Source organism: Harpia harpyja, chromosome 1, assembly GCF_026419915.1.
Source record: "Harpia harpyja isolate bHarHar1 chromosome 1, bHarHar1 primary haplotype, whole genome shotgun sequence".
NCBI lineage: Eukaryota > Metazoa > Chordata > Aves > Accipitriformes > Accipitridae > Harpia > Harpia harpyja.
In genome coordinates this window covers 107,659,048-107,679,953 of record NC_068940.1, presented here as the reverse complement: position 1 = coordinate 107,679,953, position 20,906 = coordinate 107,659,048, and the positions used below count along the sequence as shown (strand labels likewise).

The following is a 20,906-nucleotide window of genomic DNA, read 5'->3' as shown; positions in this document are numbered from 1 at the left end:
CATCTCATGGTTACATAGCAGTGCTGTATACCCTCTCCCAACGTTCAGCAGCTTGCAGTCCAGCGATGTGAAACACGCAGCACACACGTAAACAGCTGGTGTTTAACCACACTGCCCTCCTCAAAGAGTGAACACTGGCCAATCCATTCCCCTTCCTTCCCTTGTCCTACTGTCTCTCTTTAAACATGGGATGGAAAATAAACAAAGCAGAGCTGCCTGGTCAGGGTCCTGGGCTGGGAAGCCAGAGATCTCTCCGCTTATCTGTTCAGAGGCAGGGAGACTTTCTGAAGATCCAGGGTGCAATTGGGATGGGGGATGCCCACGCATGTCTCCTGGGGAGGAGTGGAAGAACAAGATATTCCACCATCTCTGCTGCACTGGTGAAGGGTTCTCTTAAAAGCAGAATATGAGAGAATATATACAGACTGGGGTGTAGCGGTGGCTTTCAGCACTGCCCAAAGGCACAAAGGAAACTGTCTTATCTTCCCATGCAGTGCTGCTAAGACACCTTTCCACAAAACTTCTTCCTACCCCTTGCTAAAAAGTTGTCTTCTACAGACCGTGTCAGAGGCATGGTTGTTCACGGTAAGATTAATGCTATCTGCAAGGTATTTGGGGAAACACACTTCAATAGCTAGCTGCAGCCTACCTGCTCTCCTGGCTAAAGAGAGGACATCAATCTTCAGGGACGTCAATCCAGCGTCCTTCAGCAGTGCTAATTTTCCCTTAGAAAACAGCCCAAGAGCAATTGCTCACTGGGCAGTTACGAGCTGTTAATTCTCCTGGCTCTGATGGCTTTAGCACACTTTGCTAATTTCAGAAAGTGGTTTCCGTGCTGCTCTGTGTGAAATAATCCTATTTATATGGTTCAGGAAAAGGTAGCAAAAGACACAAACTTTCTCTGGGGCTCTCTGTTTGCTGCTTTGGTCAATCTTATAATTATCCCACAGTGGCTAAAATGAGAAAACTACACACCTAAACAAACATACATGGACATATATATGTGTGTGTGCACATGGACGTGGGTGTTTATTTAGGTGTGTATATCTGTATATATAGCTATCTATAGATATAGGTCTATTTCTAGAGATAGCAATGCAGAGAGAGAGAGAGATATATATAGTCACAGACAGACAGATTTTTCCTAATGCTTTCTAATGCATAGTTTCTTAAAAGATCCTCTGGTTACATCTGCTTGGATGCTGTCCTACTCAGAGTCAGCCCACGATCTCCTTTCAAAATGTTGGTTAAATGCAGCTGTTACTGGTGACGCAAAGATGCTGTTCCCCAGGGGGGGAAATAATAATAGAAAACAATCTCTCTCTAAAGACGACTAGTCTATCTTGCCAAATTCCCTGATTCTGACATCTCTTGACATATTTACTTCAAGGAAAAAATCAAAGGAAGGTTTATTAATACCAGTGCTTCAGAGCCATGCTTGGGTGTGAAAGACAAAAGTCCTTCCTTACTCTCTGAAACTCACCACCAGACTGAGAAAAAAAGAAGGTCATTCCTTTTTTCTTTTATTTCCAGAACACTTTTTATACTGGAAGGCCCAAGAGGCCCACAGTGGATGTATATGCATTGCTTCACTTGTCACTAAAATGCAGCCACCTTTATGGTAAGACACGGCAACTACATGACAGCAAGCAGCATCACTAGGAGGTGAGCGCAGGGCTGGACTGAGGAAAGCAAGCCCTTGCAAATACAAGGTTAATAATAATAATAATAATAATAATAATAATAATAAGTAATAGCTGCTGTTGAAAAGTATTTGTTAATCAAGATACAATTCCAAAGGTGGGGGAAACTTCCATTTTTGCTCACGTTCTTTGCATTGGGCAGGCATCACTTAGGCAATACCATGTTGCCCATTTAATCTGAACAATGACGATGGTCTAATTTGTCTTACCGTTAAATATCATTACGTTCACCTCTGTGTAGCTAGAACAGAAAACTCATGGCAAAAGATGACTGAGCCTTGTGTACAGAACAATGAGGATGATTATATTGGGACGGTTTATCAAAACAGCTCATAAAGGGAGAGGTCATGAGGAGCATTAATTTCCAAGTAACAGCAGAGGCTGAGAATAAAAATGAAGTCTTCTGCATTGTGACACCTCATCTAACTTCTCTCCGTTAGGAAGCACAGTCCAAGTCCCCTGTTTGTGCAGTGACCACCTCTACACTCAGGGGACACAAAGAAAGACAGATACATGAAACCCAGGACAACAGAATTTGCCTTCAGCCTTTTTTACCAGCCTGGGAGTGGAAGATCTCTATTTCTTCCTTGTGCTGCTAACAAATGGACAACTCTCTTCTTTGTACCCTTCCCCTACTGATTTACCTTGACCAAGTCCTAGCTGCCAGCATGGGAGGTTTAAAAGAAAGGACCTCCCTTCCCTAGGGGAAATCTAGGAGACTTGCTCAGATGGAGAGGTCTGCAGCAGATGACTCCCATCTCAGGACATGGCTGAGAGAGGTGGGACAGGGGAGACAATGACTTCAGCGAGGTCAAGGAGTTGTGCAACTTAGTAAAGCTCTCAGCGTGAGCAAGATGCTCAATGACTCCGACACCTACTCCAGAAACTTCCCAGAAACCTCTGGTGCTAAAATAGTTCTTTCCATTATATGGACTGGGAAAAGATGAGTCCCACCAAACTTGTTCTAAAAGTGAACACCATCCAGCACTGAGACAACACGCTTTGCTATTAAGTAGCTGGAGCAGTACCTGGTGCGTACAACCTTGTCTGTTCCTTGACCGTGTGATGTAATGCATGCAGATGTTCAAATAACATCTTTGCTCACTAAACAACTTCATTCATATGTTGCTTCACTGTTGAGAAAAAAAAAGCAAAACACAAAAACCTATGCTGTGGTTGGATTTAAAATTAAGAACATTATCCCAAAGGGACTGTGTATCATCTTCAAGCCTGCTCCCTACCGTGAAGCTTGTGGTTAGATCTTTATCTCCAACTTGAAAATAACCCTTGCTGCAAATGATCAGTCCCTAATGCCATACCCCATATCCAAGGAGGACATCTTCCAAGTACCACTGAGAAACCAGAGGTTTCTGCTAAATTCTTTGCAAATTACAGAAATAGAGCAGCAACCGCGTGTGGGTGGAAATGTCTTTCTCTGCGAAACAAAAAGGTCACATCCTCTCAGGTGACTCCACTGACAGCTTTGCTGTCACATTAGCACAGAATTACTTCTGTGATGCGCTCGGTTTGGGAAACATTCAGAGGCACTACAGAGCCCTGGCTGGGCTGAGACCCAGACAGAGAGGTAGGAAATTTCTGCCAGCTACTGTTTAGCCAATCACCTGAATTTGTGTAAAAATAAGGCCCATAGATCTGATGTATAGATAGAGACCTTTTTTTTCTTTTTTTTCCCAGGAGCATACAAACCCTCTCCATATGCTATGAATCCCTTTTCTAACTTTGGACTGGTGTCCCCGTTTCAAAATTGTGACTACACTAGAATTAGTTAAAGATCTGTTCTTACATGTTAATTTGCTTTAGCAAAGGACTTTGTCCCCACCCATCTCCGATGAACAGACCACGTAAAATATCTGATCCTTAGTTTATACCTCTCAATAAAGAGGTTCTCTGTTAATCACCTACAGAAGCAGGGTTGCTACTGGTTTGATTGACACAACTTTTAGCTCCGTGTTTGTACATCCCCTAGCACAGACAAGCACATAAGCATTGGAATTATTGGCAACAACCTGGTAGCAAAAGGATTGCCTGGTGGGGAAGAGGGAGTCTCAATGGCATGGAACAACGTCCAACCACTACTTAGTGCCCCTGAGCCCGCCTCAAGTTTCCCCAAGATATCTTTACAAATGGGATCATGGCAGCTGGAGGAATGTTTTCTGGCTTTGAGGACAACTTCCAATTCAAATAATTCCCCATCAAAACAAAGATGTGGCTTTGGAAAACTCGGACATAGTTTCCAAGAGGAGGCAGCAAACTAGAGAGTTCGTCAAGGGTTTTAAATGAGACAGTGCTCCTTAGGTGAGCCCTGGATGAGGCCAACACTTCATGCTCCATGCACAAATGGAATTGCCTACCCTTTCCCTCGTCTCATTGGTGAGGAACTTGGCACATTCACTGTAGTTTGCCCAGGTGCGGTTGTTGCCTGGGACCAACTCCCAGCTCCCGTTCAGGTCACACCGGCGATAAGCATGGCCTGTAGGAGAGAAACGAGAGACAGAGTAAACGGGACTAGACCTGGTAGAACAAGAGAAACTTCCTCCAGGGATGGATCCCATCAACCCTGATGGCTCCTGTCTGCTTTGAAGCTCAGCTGCAAGAACACAACTTCCATCTCCTTAGCAACTTTATAAAATTTCTAGCTGAGAAACACCAGAGAGCTAATAACAAGTTGCACTTAGTTTAGGTTAAGATACTGGGTCTACAAATGAAGGAGAGAAGCTTTGAAAAGTCCCAAAGCACAGAATCATCCTCAGAGTTGCAGCTCTCCCTATGAAAATAAAGTGATCTATATTATGCTGCTCTTTGTTTACAGATTCAGTGCATCTCAAGATAGATTTTTCTATGGCTACCCTCCTCATGATGACAGAGAAAGAAGAGAAGGCAAGGTCTCATAAGATGAAAATACCCTTGTTCAGATGTCTGTGTGGGATTATCATTGCATGAGCTGTGTGTAAAAAATCCTATTACAGTTAACAGGGATGAAACTAGTCAACAGATGTGTCTGTCCTGTGACTACAGAGGGAGAATTTATAGACACCTCTGCATATAAGGGTCTTAACTGACCAGTGGACATCAGTGAGGGGGGGAATCCATGCTGTGTTGGGTTATGGAGAAAAAAGGGATCGATTGCCTGTTCCTCCTGGCCTCTGATGTGAAGTGCATGTGCAGGGGTCTCTGCGAGAAGTCATCAGCCAGGGGTTAAGCTGGCTCAGCTCACAGTCCCTTACAGAAAAGGTAGGACAGACTGTGTGCAACCAGGGTGCACTGGAATATCATAACTTGTTTTCTGAAAACAGCGTCAGTGCTCTGCTGGGAACATATAGTCTTAATTCTTTCAATTAAATCTTTCAATTTTTCAGTCTTTGGGTGCACAGCTTTGCCTGAGAAAAGAGAATGCTTTAGCTTTGAAAATACACTGAGGACCGAGTGTACTTCAATTGCTTCTAAAAACATGCACAGACTTTGCGGCACCACAAGCAAGCCAAGAAATGTGCTGCCTGAGGGAATGAGAGATAGGGAAGAATTCACATGTTCTGGTTACCAGCACAGTTCTCAGATACCCACCGTAGGGGTCTGGGCAGAGATCAGGGGTTGGAATTAACAAACCTATGAAGTAAAGAATATAAATTGGAAGAATATCTTGTGGGTTTCTATTGCTACACAAAGTTTGTAGCATCAAACAAATACAGGTTTGTAACGCTGCAAGACTACTCAGTTGTACACATGTAATCGGTGCTTATGATGCCCCATTACGGTCTGGGTGGGGCAGGTAGGAAATTTGTCATTGTTTAGGTTAAAACAGAACATTTTTTTCAGCATAAAAAAATAATGTCTGTTTCTTTACTTCCTTTTCCCTGGTTTTACTCCTGCTTGGAAGGGAGTCACCGTGTGATAAAAAAGGGATGCTAAAGAGGATTTCTAATTTTCTGACTCCCAGGCCTCCCCTTTGCTGCAGCTTGCCTGGCTCTGCTGACACTGAGGACAACACCTACCTTTGTGATTGAAGTCATAGATGTATTCGGGACATGGCATAGCCACCACTTTGCCTGGCACACCTTCGGGCCAGCAGACAATACCATCCCACTCAGGAAGACAAAAGCCATCTGTGGAAGAGACACAAAGATAAAGAGAAGTCACTGGACCCGCAGAGATGACACGAATGCCCCACCGTTTGGAGAGGGCTCTCTGTGAAAAAGCCAACAACACTGTCGCTGAATTCAAGAAAGCCTCTCTTAGGCATCATTGCAATTTCCTTCTTAGTGTTTAGCTCCAGAAGGTGCAGCTTCTCTCAAGTTTTATTTCAGTAGGACATGGTTAGACATGGGATACTAGCTGAGCGCTCACTGAGAGGGGTCAATGATTCTGGAAAGTTGCTTTCCCTTGTGGGCTGGAAGAAATGAAAACGGGGCAGGAGAGCAGAGTGGAGAACAGGAGGACTTGAGCATTCAGGACTCTGTAGACTGATGGGCAACCTGGAGATGCCCAAGGGAGCCTGGCTGGGTATAGCCTTGACATGGCAGCACAGATTTGAGCCTAGGCTACCAAGGAGCTAGATTATGCTGTGGCTACATTATTGCGAGGGTCAAAGCTACCAGTTCAGGCTTCCCTGAAAGGTACTCATGCCTACAGAGTAGATTGGCTATGATTTAATGCCTACGGACTATTAATCCAAATTCAGCTGTAATTTTAACTCATTATTTACATCAGCCAGTGCCATGCTATACCATGATGCTTTGCTGCTTTCTCAGATGCATTTGTGTGCCTGAATTTGGGAGCGCTTTTAAGTAACACTAAGACTAGCAAGAATCTAGAGAGAGGTGTCTGTGGCAATATTTCTAACCATAAATAGAGAATATTTCATTACTTTGCTTCACAAGGAATGAAACACTGGAATTTCAGTTTCCTAAAGATTTGCATCCTTTCCCATCTGATATCCTTTTCGCCTATGACTTCACTTGTCCCACCTTTCCTCTCCCACCATTTCCCTGTGATATCATCATGAGGCAATATGCAGGTCATGCACTGACTGACTTGGAGCCATGCCCATGCTAATTGGCTGGCAGTGCAAACACGCTGATTGACCAGTCGCCTGCTGCCAAGCACAGCATACAATGGTTGAGTTTTCCTAGCCTTCCCCCCCTGCTTACTCCCTATTTTGGACTTCTGCCCTTTGCTCAGTCACAGGTTTTCAGAAAAGGGGCAGAAAGAGAATGAGCAGGTGGAGAAATCACATGAGCTCCGTTGCCTTAGGAATGCAAATATCCTGGGAACTATCTCTCTCTGTTTTACCACTTTGCTAGGCTCACTGCTACTTCCTAACCTTTTGAGAAGGGAGCGGTGGGGTGGTAGTTACAGGATTTTTCTTTAAATCATCCTTGTTCTCCATTTTTGTTCATTGAAGAAAGCTAAAATAGCCCTGAAGGAGAAATCCTGCCTCCCCCCATACACAGGTCTCCTATTCCCTCTGTGTATGTTAGTTTATTTGCAGATATCTGTGATTTATGTGCTTAGGGCAAGGAAAAGCAGAGATACAAACCAAGAAAAAACTCCTTTCCCACATTTCAAGTCTGCCTTTTTTCCCCCAAACCTTTGAAAATTGGCAAGTATGTAAATATATATTTAAAGTTCTTTAATTGTCATTTTGCAATTCTCCAGAACTTGAGGGGTAATTCAGCAGGTCTTCTATCAACCCGTAATTATGAGAAGCTTCGCTTCTCTCTTCACAAACGGAGGTACCAGCCAATCATTCAAGGGCTCCAGCACCATGTCCTACATGAGCATGTAGGCTAAGAGGGTCATGAAGGAGCTCTGCAGCCCATGGGGTTTGCCACCAGCCTCTGAAGCAGCTGAGATACCAGCGATGGAGGCAGACTGCCCTGGGAAATGGGCTGCTCACCCTCCTGGCAGTCTCATCTTCCTCACTCTCTATTCATTCAGTCTGCAACGGGCAAAGCCAGAACTTATCCATATTTAGAAGGGCTGAGAAATCCTCCAGGCCTCTGAAAGCTGTGGGAATTGACCTAATTTTCAACACTGCTTTAAAAAGAGAGAAGTCAAACCCTGTTCCCCACGTCTTACATCCTTCCAGCTTGTCAACCACCCATTTCTGCAGTTTTTGATCCGTAAGCTCCCAGTCCCACAAGGGAACAAGTTCCCAGTCAGGTGTGGATGTTCAACGTGGGCTGCATTTCCAGTCCCTGAGGAAGGAATATGCACCCAAATCTAGCCTGGTGCTTACATACGCCTTTGCATTGGACTGTATTAACTGCACCCATCAGTTAAAATCCAGCTGCGGTAGAGTGAAGTGAAAAGCAAAAAACGGTAAATCTGCCTCAGCTCTGCTTTCAGAGCAGCATCTGCTCTCTGTACCGATGGCAGCCCGTGAAGGAGTTTATCAACAGCGTACAAAGTGTCTGACAGAGAGGAGTTACATGCGAGTCAGAATAAAATGGAACAGTCTGCTCTTATCTGCAGAACAGTTCCACTAGAAAAGAAATGATAAGGACGGCCAAGATCTCAGCATGCTTCATTAATATCAAAGCTAGTGCCTTAGCAATCTTTCAACCAAACAGTAATTTATCCTTTATAATGAATGTGCTTTCACAGAATTAAATAAGAATCCAGGATTGCTTTAAAGACCTTTGGCTGGTGTGGTGCCCTCCAGGGTCGGAGCTGACAGTGATCAATTCAGTTTGCTGGTATTTTAGGACATGAAAAACAACTCATTGCTTAACAGCTGATTTCTTATCTTTAATTTAGTGCTGATGAAAAGGACCAGACTAATCACTGCCTATCTTCTAAAGCATTAACTGGGAGTGGGGGTAGAGGAGCTACAATCCCTCAGCATGGGTGTGATAAAAAGGAGGAAGACGTTTATTGCATTTTCTTTGCTTTCAGTCACATTAGAGGAAGAATAATACTAGATTTCCTATTCATGAAAACTGGGAAAGCCCTTCCCTTTGGCTCCTTATGTTGCAGGATTACTTACACTGTGAACACCAGTTTATTTGTTTTTCAGTTCTCTGGAAGGATCAAAAGAAAAAGGAAAAAAAAGTGCTCCACAAAGTTTGGATTAGGACAAAATGTTATTGTCTCTGAGGTTTTTTTGCAGACAAGAAAGTAAATAAAGATTTAATTTAGCCCTCAAAGTGGTCTTACTTAAAATAAAACCAATTCTTTTTACAAAATAAATAAATTTATGTAAACTTTAAAATGAATGCTGTGGAGAAACAACATTGAGGAGAAAAAAATTCATCCGAATGTCATGCTCTGAGAAAAAAACCTTCCACTTTTCGAAGATCTTCAGAACAACTTGCAAATGTCAGCCTTCACTTGTAAGTAGTTTCATTTAGTATCATACTGCAATATTTGTCCAGAAAATATTAATGTGGAAAAATATCTGGTGAGTACGCCCTCCTCATGCTGTAAACATACACACGCACATATTTGCAATGGACTCATTTAAAAGAAAACTGATGCTTTCTGGATAACAAAGTATGCAATTATTTCTTTTTGGGTACTTTGATCCCCACAATCCTCCCAAAAAGCAAAGGGTTGAAGGCTCAGTGCAGGAAACAGTGCAAGCCAGTGTTGGTACACCTCTGGACTGCTGCTTTATCATGTGGATGATTTGGGAAGCCATAAGCTGCCCCAGAAATTTGAAAAAAATATCATCTTTGCTGCCTCTCACTGCAGCTGAAATCTTTCCATGCCTCTGTGTATTGACCCATGGAATTGATTCATTAAAGGCGATAAGGATATGGTGGGACTTGATCTTCAGAAAGCATCTGAGTCTTCCCCCAAAAGATGCAAATGAATCTGTCATCATTATCACGAACTGTCACAACACAGAGAAACCTCCTTAACCTCTCTCCATCTCTCCATCATCCCCTGCCTCTCTCTCCCCGCTCCACTCTTGGAAAACCCATTTGAGCCAAATTTGAAGGAGGGTAAGATATCTCAGTCATCATTTCCTTCCCGCAAATTTCGTGGTGATTGGGGATTAGTAGAGGGAAGGGCATTTGGCAGCTGCCACCTGGCCAACAAGCCTTTGCTGACTGACCAGCCAACTGGCACATGCATAGCTTAAAATTAGGCACAGTGTGCCTGTTTCTTGCCAATCCAGGGCACCATGGGGGCAAGGGGAGAGAAAGTGGGTTGGGAAAAGGGACTGCAATTATTAGTTTATGGTAGGGGAAAGCTGGGGGAAACATCCACAGGTCAAGCCAGGTGCCTCTGGACCTCCTTGTTGCAGATGAATTGAGAAGTTCCTACATTGACTGAAAGTCTTGGAAAGCATTTTTCAAATGGAAATATTGACTGACGTCAGGACCAGCCACACTTTGTGACTGTTGGATCCACATTCCTGGGTTTTAATGCAGCCAAAAGCTGTCTCTGCCCTCTATGTCATGCCTGTTGTCCCAGACAGGAGCCCCACCGTCCTTCTCTCACTCCTATCTCTAATACCTCCATTCCTCCCATCTAAGGAGACAAACCATCGATCTTCTGATAGGACAAGGAGTAATGGTGTTAAGCTAAAAGAGGGTAGATTCGGACTAGATCTAAGGAAGACATTTTTTGATGATGAGGATGGTGAAACCCTGGCACAGGTTGCCCAGAGAGGTGGCAGATGCCCCATCCCTGGAAATATTCCAGGCCAGGTTGGACGGGGCTCTGAGCAACCTGATCATTGAAGATGTCCCTGCTCACTACAGGGGCAGTTGGACTAGATGGCCTTTAAAAGTCCCTTCCAGCCCAAACCGTTCTATGATTCCCCACAGGCTTGGCTTCCTCCCTCCCTCCACTCCCTGTCTCCTCTAGTCTGCACAGCCATGTGGCACCTTTACCATTAATTTCACCAGCTTGAGACCACCAATGTGGGAACTGGGACCAAATTCTGCACCTTCTGCCTCCAACTTTCTCCTATTTCACTCACTCTGGAGGTGACTTAACAACTGAGCTGATGATAAAACGGTGGGGGGGGGAAATACCATCTATTCCATTGGCATTCTGCTGGAATCCAAACCAGACTTTTCTTTTTGTTTGTTTTCCCAAATATTTCCTCCAAACATTTTTTTAATGGTTTATAAAACTATTAACAGTACTAACAACTTGGCTTCTCTCTGTTGTTTTCCTTTTCTCCTGGTCATTTCTCAAAAGAGATCCACACTGAATTACAAGAAATCTGAAAAATGCTGAGGAGTTTCAGGAAAACAATAAAAAAAATCCAAAAGTCAACAGTTTTTCCTGATGGCTATGCTTTAAAATAAAAAATAAAATCCATTTTTTACAGCCTTTTTTATAAGCTGTCATTAGGAAAAAAAACCAAACACCCCACCACCTGCAAGCAATGTGCTTTTGACATGCTAAAAATAAGGCAGTCTCTCCTGAGACACTGTTAACAATATTTAGAAACATAGAAAATCAGAAGGGATCCAGTTGGTTCTAAATGCTGATTGAAAAGTTGAAAAACTTCTTTTTTTCTGAAATATAGTTTGAGGGTTCAAATATACTGTTTGAATTGATACAGGTGGGTAGGTTTGGGACACGAAGTCGCATGCTGCAAGTGAACTGGGAATGCAAAACATTTCTTTCCTTGGAAGAAATAGTAGGATTCGCTGAAGATGTAAGTCAAAAGGAATTAATAAACTTTAAGAAAATAAGTAAATCTCATACATATCCCACATCCTAAGTGTCTGGGATGTGTATCTGTCATTCAGGCAATCCTGAGTAGAGGATATTGCTTCTGTCTCAGGTATGTATGTATGTGGGTGAAATTCCTCCAAATTCAGAGCTGTAACTCTCATGAATGGAGAGAGGGAAGATGGGAATTGCGTTGGAGTTTCTCATGTTTAGAGGACATCACTGACCACTTTAGTGCTAAAGAAATTAGTCTTGCAGGACAACATGAGTAGCTGGAAAGTGAGGCAAGACCTTTTTCTTCTCCAGAGACTTCACAGATGCTTCATCCTGGTGTCTCCCTTTCTGTCTCCATAGTTTGACAGGAGTTCAGGGAGACAGGGTGACTGTACTTGTGGAGAAAGTGAGGATCAGTGACCACCACACTCCCTGACTACAAACCTAACACAGGCGGGTAAGTGAGGTTGGTAAAAGTCAACTGCTGAGGCAGGAATTGAAACTTTGTCTCCTAAGACTTATTCTGCTTCTTCATCCCATAGTAATTTGCTAGAAGAGGCTTCACAGGTCCTGAGACATCCTTGCTACTGGTCAAACCACCTCGCTGTGGAAAAGCTCAGCAGTCCCTTTGTTGAAAAAGAACAGAAAGAAAAAATCTTCCAGCAATAGGGAAGGACTGCTAGGGTAGGAAGATTTCGTTGGTGGCCCTGGAGGAGAATAAAAGGCTTGGTCTGCTTAATCCAACAAAAGAGAATGAGAAAGAAGGTTTTTCTCATCCTATTGGTAAGCAGTATGAATGCAGATGAACTACAAAAGTGGAAAATAATGCAAAAATAAACAGATGTAAACTGGCAGTGAACAAAGCTTATACTGGAAATTAAAAGAGAGCTTCTACCCTTCAGATGAATCATGTTCAGGATGAGGTCAGTAAATTTCATGTCCCTGAGTGACTTTAAGGTGGTATCATTAGAGCAAATGGAGGCTGCGGCATCAATGGGCCTAGGAGGAGAGCACCATGTCACTCACAGCTTCCTCTGCATGTAGCACTCGAGCTCTGCTGCCATCCTTGCGCTGGGACAGGTCAGTGCGTCTTCATCCTACTTCAGTATCCTGTATGCTACTGTCTCATGATCAGCAGAGTCCCTTGTACTTCCCAAAGACACCTCAGTTTTCCAGTGGCTACCTACCGCCACTCCAGATCTTAGAAATCATCTTTCTTACACTGGTGGCAATCACTTCCAAGGACAAGAAAAATTCCAAACCAGTCCAGATTACTCCTGTCTTCCTTCCCAGGCACAAAGACCCCATACACAGCTCCCGTATGTAATTGTGCTCTCATCTCTTGGTCTTGAGACACCGAGCTCATCACTTTCTCAAGACAAGCTAAGTCACAGCAGAGCTCAGCCTTTCTTCCCACCACTACATCCCTGCGTCAGTAAGGGTCACCTCCTCTCGTTTCTTGATGCATTTCCTATAAGGGTCTTTTTTACTTCTCAGCCCATCAATCCAGCTCACTCAAGTCCTCAACTTCAGCTGAAGGCAACCCCAAGGGTTCAGGCAACAAACCCCTCACTGAAATACAGACTTCAGTCTGAGGGACACGTGTTGGGAGCGATGGTGCTAAATGCTACTTTCACCCAGTGCCTTCCCAGGGCTGTGCTGGGGCAGGGACTCATGTCACCAGCAGACAGCTCCTACTTGTCCAGCTCTGCAGAGGACACCGCCACCACCACCACGAAATAAGCACTTTGAGAAGACAAGGCGTCTGGAAACGTGTCAGTTCACCATCTAACTAGAAGTTACCAACACCTCATCAAAATGCATGGAATGACATCTTACTCTAACATCAATCACAATAGGGGAGGTATATACTTGCCATGTACAAGTCAGAAAATCTGATTTCCTTCTCTGTATCTGCGTGCCTTTTTATCACAGACCGTCTTTGCCCATCTTCTAAGGCTAGACTGTAAAATCCTCCAGGCACGGCGTGTGTCTCGGTGCCTGAGGTGTCTGAAGGTTACTATTATAGTGTACCCATTCATCTCACCGTTGCTTGGACTGTCATGAATACTCCCTTACAGTAGTACAGTACTACAGAGTGGTTATAGTAACACAGATTACCGTAGTTTTAGAACAGATGTGCCTTGCAGCTCTCCTTAGCCCTTGAGGGTTGAAATCTCAGGGCATGGAAATTGTAGTCATTATCACAAGCCAATATGGTATTCAGGATGGAGCAAGCAAACGCTCTGATGTCATTGCTGCGGGACTTGCCTTTCGAAGGCAGAAAGGCCAGTCACAGAGTGCTTTGTGAAAGGGCTGCGCCACAAACATCTCTCATTTTGCTCTTTCTTCGTTTCTGCTTGCCCACCTGAGCCTAGTCAGAAATCCCAGCATGCTGCACGTTGCTTTGGTGGAAGAGAGAGGAAAGGAGAGGCATATTTGGGCCATGCCTGTTCACTGCTCAGACTCTATCCCCAGGGTGCAATAAGGGCTATTCTCTCCCGCCTGCTACTTTTCCCTTGCCTCCTCCCTCCTTTCCTTCCCCCAGTCTCAATTCTGAGTTCTGTACAAGTGGTACATGCACGTGGAGAACACATTAAAACCATCTGCAAGGCTGCTTGGCAGCTGGATAAATGCAAACACGGTCTCGAGGTGTTTATCTAGGGGTATGGAATATAAATCAGCCCGACTTATTCTGGCACCGTGCAAGGCACCAGGGAGACCACATTTGGAATACGGTGTGCAATTGTGGTCACTCTATTACGGGAAGGACATTTGGTGGATTGGAAACAGGCAGGGAGGAGCGACCAAAAAAATGACCCAGCGTTTTGGGACAGGGGCGGGAGAAAGGGAGGCTTGGAGGGCCAGTGCCTCTGTATGGGGGGTTTTGGTGTTGCAGATGCATTTAAACCTGGCTGTCAGAGCATGGTGTATGAATGCCTCCATATGTAGATGTATAGATCTGTAGGTGGGTATGTCTGTAGGAAGGGGTGTGTATTGTTGTTGACCTGTGTTGTGCAATGCAAGGGGAGCATGTGCCTGTTTTGGGGAAAGATGCTCTGCATGCATCCAAAGGATGGGTAGCTGGGAACACAGTGCTACCGTGTCTCTCAGAGGAGTTGTGTGCAGCGTGTCCTGCACCTGCATGCGTCTCTGAACATCTCTGTGTGTGTATGGGTACTGTGTGCTGGCCAGCATGAGGGGAGGGTGAGGAGAGCGGATGGATGAATGTAGGTTCTGCCAGTAACTACTCAGAGACCTTTGCTGGTCTGCACATCAGGGTTTAGTGGGCAAAACACCCCTTGCATGCTCAGCCCTGGAGGAACTGGACTTTGGAGGGGAAGGACGCATGGGCCAGGGGCTGTTCCAAGTCACAATGTGGCTTTACTCACCCCAAGGCAGAATGGGAAAGTCACAAGGTTATGAGTGCTACCAGGCAATTGCTAGCATGGCACAGCTCCAGAGAGCTGACTACCCTGACTTTTCACACGCTGCCTGTCCACTCACTGTGCTCACAACCTGAAAGGAGAAATGTCACCTTCAACGTCCCATCCGATAACACCCGACCTACCACTACCAGCCTGGCTCAGCCCAGGCATCCTTCTTTCCTCATTCCAGTACATCTAGTCCTTCCAACCCCCCCCAGATGTCCCTCTGAGAGGGGATAGTGTTGGTCATACCAATCATTAAAATAAGCGTGGAAATAAGGTTGATAATTAGCAGTGCAGTTTAGCCATCCTATGGACTGTTTTTCACCCTTTGTCCATGTTACTTTACATAGCTAACACATGGATCATTTATGCCTATCATAACTCCTGAGACCTATTCCTCCTGTGCGTTGCAAGACCTATATAGCTGCTCAGCAGACATTTCTCAATGGGATTAGAAGCCCTTGGCCCATAAACCTTTGCAGGTAGAGGCCAGCTGTTGGTATTTCCTATCTCTTGCTGGGTCTAATTTAGGCATGACTGGTAAGTAGCCATCCACGAAGAGCTGCAAGCTCTTGCTAGTCATCGCAGTCTGCTGGCTTGAATGGTAGCTGTGGTAGATGGGTTGGGTGGGAGATGAGTTCTCTCTGTAGGGTTTCAGTGCTCTTTTGACCCATCCCAGAACCACAGATACAATGAGAAAACCCAGGCTTGACCAAGACTCACTGATTACATCTATACTAGTCAATACAACAGACCGTAGCCCACTTTCGGGCCCTTCAAGTCTAGCATGGCTCATATACACAAATCTGAACTCCCCCTCATGCCAAAACCGTGCTGGGAGCATGCTAACAAGGGACAGTTTGGTTGTTTGCAGGACAGTATTTAGCCAATGTTCTGGCCCTGCATCTCCGAGTCACAAGGACTGAGAACAGAAATAGGAAGAAGATAGAAAGAGAAGAAGATATGGGTTTATAGAGGTCTGGGCTGTTTAGGGCAGACCCCGAGTGTCCGGGATGCCTTTGTCTCCCTTAACTTCTAAGGCACCTGAGGCTACTCACAACCTCTGAGGAGATCCTGGCAGGCTGGATAATCAGGGGATGGTGCTTGAGCCTCTGACAAGAAAACCAGGAGCAGGTCCTGGGCTTCTGCAAGCCCACAGAGAGCCTGGGCTTGGGTATAGGTCCTTTAGGGACAATGGAGCCATAAACTCAGATGCATAACCCACACACCTTAGGTAAATACACACAGCTTCTCAACTAAAAATAACCCCTTCCCCTAGCAAATAGGTTTATTTATTAAAATAACAAGCCATTTTGAGGCAAGCTGCAACACCTAGGACTCCGAGAAAGGGTTGCCGATGGCCTTTGCTAATAACAGGTTTGTGTAAAAATCTCTCTTCCCCCACAAAATGTCCCATCTCCTTTTCCAAACCAGGGAAAGACAGGCTTTTAATTCATGGGTAAAAAAAAAAAAAAAAAATCAGGTCTGATGGCTTATGCTGGGAATTTCACTTCATCCCCTTCCAGGTTTAACTTTGGGGTGGCATCAGGCTGCCCACCATGGCTGAAATGTAATATTTGTGTACGTAGAAAAGAAATTTTAGGGTTTCCTGTTCTTTCCGAAAGGCTTTCATCTAGAGACTAAATTTAAAGAGAAAAGGGTGAGAAAAAAAAGAGAGAAAAGAAGAAAGGAAGCCAAATGCTTGTGGGGACAGGTTTTTGCATTTTTTTCTTTTAATATTTTGGGTCTCCGACCCTCAGTGCCTTAGCCAAAAGTGGCAGATGACGCACATATCCTGAGACAGGGCTGTGTGGAAGCAGACTGGGCTGGCTCAGGCCTGTCTCCCCGTGGCACATGTCCGTGTGGGGCTGTGCCCATGTCACCCCATGGATCAGAGTCCGTGGCAGGTCCTCAGGCTCAGAGATAGACCTGGGAGGTGGCCAGGGGACAGATGACACTGTCTACGTGACCTGTCCTAGGAGGACAGGAGGCGGCTCACCCTCCACTAGCTAGCATAAAACTAAAAGTTAACATTTTTAGAAGGAAAAAAGGGAATTTAGAGGTTTTAGCAATAATGAACCACTGTTTATGTGTAAAGAAAGTTTAGAATTTTATCAATTTTTTACCTTTTTGTTTGCTAGGACTTTCCTTTGGACTATCAACCCTACTAGCAATCACACATGTAACAGCCACTTGTTCCCACTCTCCAGAAATGCTTGGCATGTCTGTTGTTCACCCTGATGCTCCTTAGTCCCTAATTCAACTCTTGAAATGTAGCTCAGACACATCCCTAATTAAATTGCATCTCATTTATTTCAACTGAACAGGATATTGCTGAACCATGGTAGCAGATAACATATTTGAATACTCCACTTGACAGCTAATTGCCTGATCTTTCAGAGCATGGGCCAGGAACAGATGAAAGTTAAATCCAGGAAAGACAGTGAATATCCCTTCCAGCCTCTGGAAGTCTCCTTCCAACGAACATCTCCTTCTGGTCTCTACAAGGTGGGTAGACACCACTACTCTCCATACTTCCATCGGCTCTTTCCTTTTTTCAGTGCATGCAGTTCACGTTTTAGGCCTACTCTACTGGGTTTTATGGCCACTTTTAGTAGCTGGATCTACAATAAGATCAGCCCTTTGGCACAAAGGTGAAGCCAGTGTTGGCCAGGCTTGTGAGTGTGCAGGTTGCTTGGGAGAACAACGTAACTGCTCACTAGCCCCTTTGAGAGGACCTGCTCTGGAAACTGCCCTGTGAGGCACACGGCACTTGCTAATAATTGTTCAGGCTGAAGAAAACTGTGGGTTTAATAAAACTGAGAGACCAAAAACCAGCAAAGGGAAAAGGACAACGCTAAGTGGAACAGATGGGAGAGCAAGGTCTTGCTGCTTCCAGAGGATGGCGGAGCGTGATTCAAGATACTTGTCTCTTCTGGGCTGGCTGCTTCCTGGGGAAGAGCTCATGAAGTCCGTGCACAGGCAGGATCACATTTTCCACTCAAAGAGCCAGTTCTGGTGCATGATCCATGCAAAATCCAAGTCTGTGCTGGAAGAATGATGCACAGAAATTTGCTTCTCAAAATTTCATTTCCCCTTTTGGGGGCAAGCAGTGGTGCTGGACTCACAGGTCCTCCCATGGTGTGTTCTATTCATTTGTGTTAATCTGTGTAGCCATTTCCAGCCTGCGATTGCCAAGTAAATGCACTAGGGGTGGGTAGCTGCAAGGTGTGAGAGGGAACAGCAGATATCAGCCCAAAATCAAGGTTCGGTGCTGATCCAGGCTACCTCTCATCTCTTAAGACCCACAGATATCTCTGAAATTTGGATTTTTCCCTTTTTAAAATGTTGGTTGAATGAATATCAGAGGGGAAAAAAAGTAAGTTGCAGTGCTGAACTGTGGGAGAAATCAAAGAATCTGCGATAAATCAATGCCCTCACTAAACTGGATGGGAATCTGCCAGTTTATACCAGAAAAGGACTGGCCCAAGAAATGCACTCAGTGATGAGACAGGCAAAAGAGGAGAACCCAGGTACCCATTACACTGCAGGAAATTTCAAATGTGTTTTCCTCATTTCAAAACAAAATGGGAGGCTTTAAAGTGAGAGCGATGACGAGAGTTTTGAGTTTCAGTCAAGTGGAATTTGTCCAATGATTTTCATCAGTTTCTGTCCACCTGGATTTGAATCTTTGTAGCCTCACCTTGAATTCCAGGACAAAAGGAAGTGTGGTTTGTGGCTTGTGCCCTGGCTGAAGAGTAAGGAGATGAGAATCCAAATCTTGGCTCTGCCACAGACTCTCCTTTGAGATCGGAGGCGAGGCGTTGAATATCCCTGTGCGTCAGCTCCCAAGAATGAGGACAGCAGCCCTACCAAACTTTCATGCCAGCTTACGTGATATTTCTATCTAAAAAATAAATAAAAAAATCGAGGTGTCCCAAATTCCCTCACTGCTTCCGAAAACACAGATCGTTGACTATTATGGAGTAAATCACAACACTGGGCTGCAATCATACCCAGGCAGAGGCAGGATCCAAGCAGCCCTCTGCCAGGTGGTATGTGGCAACTTCTGATGAACAGTGATGGACACGGGTCAAGGGTGATCGCAGGACAGGATCCGACAGCACTAGGTGGATGCATACACCCCTTGATGTGAAGTGAGGCTGCGTGGGAGCAAGGAGAGAAGGCAACGGGGGATAAGTCGGCTTGGGTTTTCAAAGCCTCAGATGTTCAGCAGGTAATGCTCACTGCAGTACTGCTTACACCAACACCTTTCTTTCCTGGCACCGCTCCTTTCCCTGCGATGACTCTCCTGTTTATGTGGCTGCAGGATGAACCAGATCGGGAAGCTGATCCAGCTGAAAAACAAACCTCCTCCAAAAAGGCTCTTTCTCAGGTCAATCAGTTGCGCCGTTGGCCCTGCCCATACTTGCATGCTAAAGGGAATCTGAAATAGCAAACGAAGCCATGCTTTTTGGTGATAAGAAAACCAGCCTGCGTACACACACAGGTCCTCAGCACCTCTGTCACCATAACTGAGTTCTGCTCTGCCCTTGTTAGCCGAGCTGTCTTATGAAGGATATAGGCTTATGCTGAAGTCACTCCTTCCCTTTGCCATAGAGATGCCCTGTAGGACCAGGTCAGGACGTGACATGCAGTTAGGAGTCCATGGGACTCCATCTTCTCCTTGTCTGAGAGGAGAGACATAACTGCTGCCTCCTCGCACCTTCCATCTGGCTGCCTCTGAGCTGGCAGAAGAACAGTGCTTCATTCAGTCTGGTTCAAATCCAGGTGTGAACTCGAAGTGTTGACGAGAGCAGGTTTGCAGGAAGAGGTCCTCAGAAGGCTCCTTGGAGAAGCAGAGGCTGTCTGCAGAAGCGCACACCCCTATTTCTCATGGCTTAGAGAGCCACGAGAGGGAAGTATCCCTGCGTGCCGATAGCAATGGATGCGTCTCTCAAAGTCCTCTTCTGACTCCATCCACAAGCTGTAATATTGAACGTTGAGGGGTGCAGGACAAAACCCCAGAGCAGAGATGTAAAAGCCAGACCTCAGGCAAGTCTTCACTTGTTGCAGAGCTTGCGTAAATGTCTGGTGCAAAGCAGCTCTAAACCAGCCATGGGGTCAAAAGCCTCTTTTCCTGTGACCTCTGTGGTTAAGAGTTTCCCTGCAGAGATAGGACTCTCAAGTCCAAAGCCCCTCCTTGTTGGCTCAGGCCAGGGATTTTAAGTGGGAACCTTCTCCTTTCCCAAACATCCTACACCACTGGGTTGTCTGCAGGGTGGTCCCACCATTAAGAGCTGCTCCATGCTGAAGGCTCCTACAATGGTCCCAGAAGGATACTGGCTCTCCATGCAGACCATGAGGTTGGGCAGCTGAGATCCAGCTCTTGCACCAGTGCTTTTTGGTACCTTCAGACATCATGAAGCAAAACTAAAGGAAGAGATTTCAACCTCCTTTTTCACCTTTGGCACGCCAGGCAGTAAAGCATTGTTTCTGGGAAGCAATAACATAGATTTAGATTCCTTCAAGCAGAGCTGAATGTGAATCTTTTCCCTCACCACAACCAACTATGTAAGAAAAGCTGAAGAAGTCTTATCCTTTGATGACTCTATGATACGCTTTCCTTAAGCCACAACAGGAGATCATAACCCCAGCCAGCAGCAAAGCACCACGCAGCCGCTTGCTCACTCCTCCCCGCTCCCAGTGGGACGGGAAGGAGAATTGAAAAAAAAAAAAAAAAGTAAAACTCATGGGTTGAGATAAGAATGATTTAATAACTAAAGTAAAATAAAATATAAAACTAACAATAATAGTAATAAGATATAATAATAATAGTAATGAAAATTAATATAACAAAAAACCCACAAACAAACAAAAAACCCAAGAAAAGACAAGTGGTGCACAATGCAATTGCTCACCACCTGCTGACCGATGCCTGAGCAGCGATCCACCCCTCATGGCCAACTCTACCCAGCTTATACACTGAGCATGACATGCTATGGTATGGAATATCCTTTTGGCTAGTTTGGGTCAGCTGTTCTGGCCACGCTTCCTCCCAGTTTCTTGTACACCTGCTCGCTGGCAGATCCTGGGAAACTGAAAAATCCTTAACCTA

General features: G+C 45.0%; 1 protein-coding gene across 1 annotated transcript in view; it reads right to left on the bottom strand.

The window, feature by feature from the left end:
* The window catches only part of PTH1R (parathyroid hormone 1 receptor), a 126,882-nt gene that overhangs the window by 40,064 nt on the left and 65,912 nt on the right, over window positions 1-20,906 (bottom strand). The window contains exons 3-4 of the mRNA XM_052808891.1: window positions 5,714-5,824; window positions 4,076-4,194 (exon numbers count right to left, since the gene is read on the bottom strand). Coding sequence (XP_052664851.1) covers window positions 4,076-4,194; window positions 5,714-5,824 — 230 coding nt within the window. The remainder of the gene's footprint in view (window positions 1-4,075; window positions 4,195-5,713; window positions 5,825-20,906) is intronic.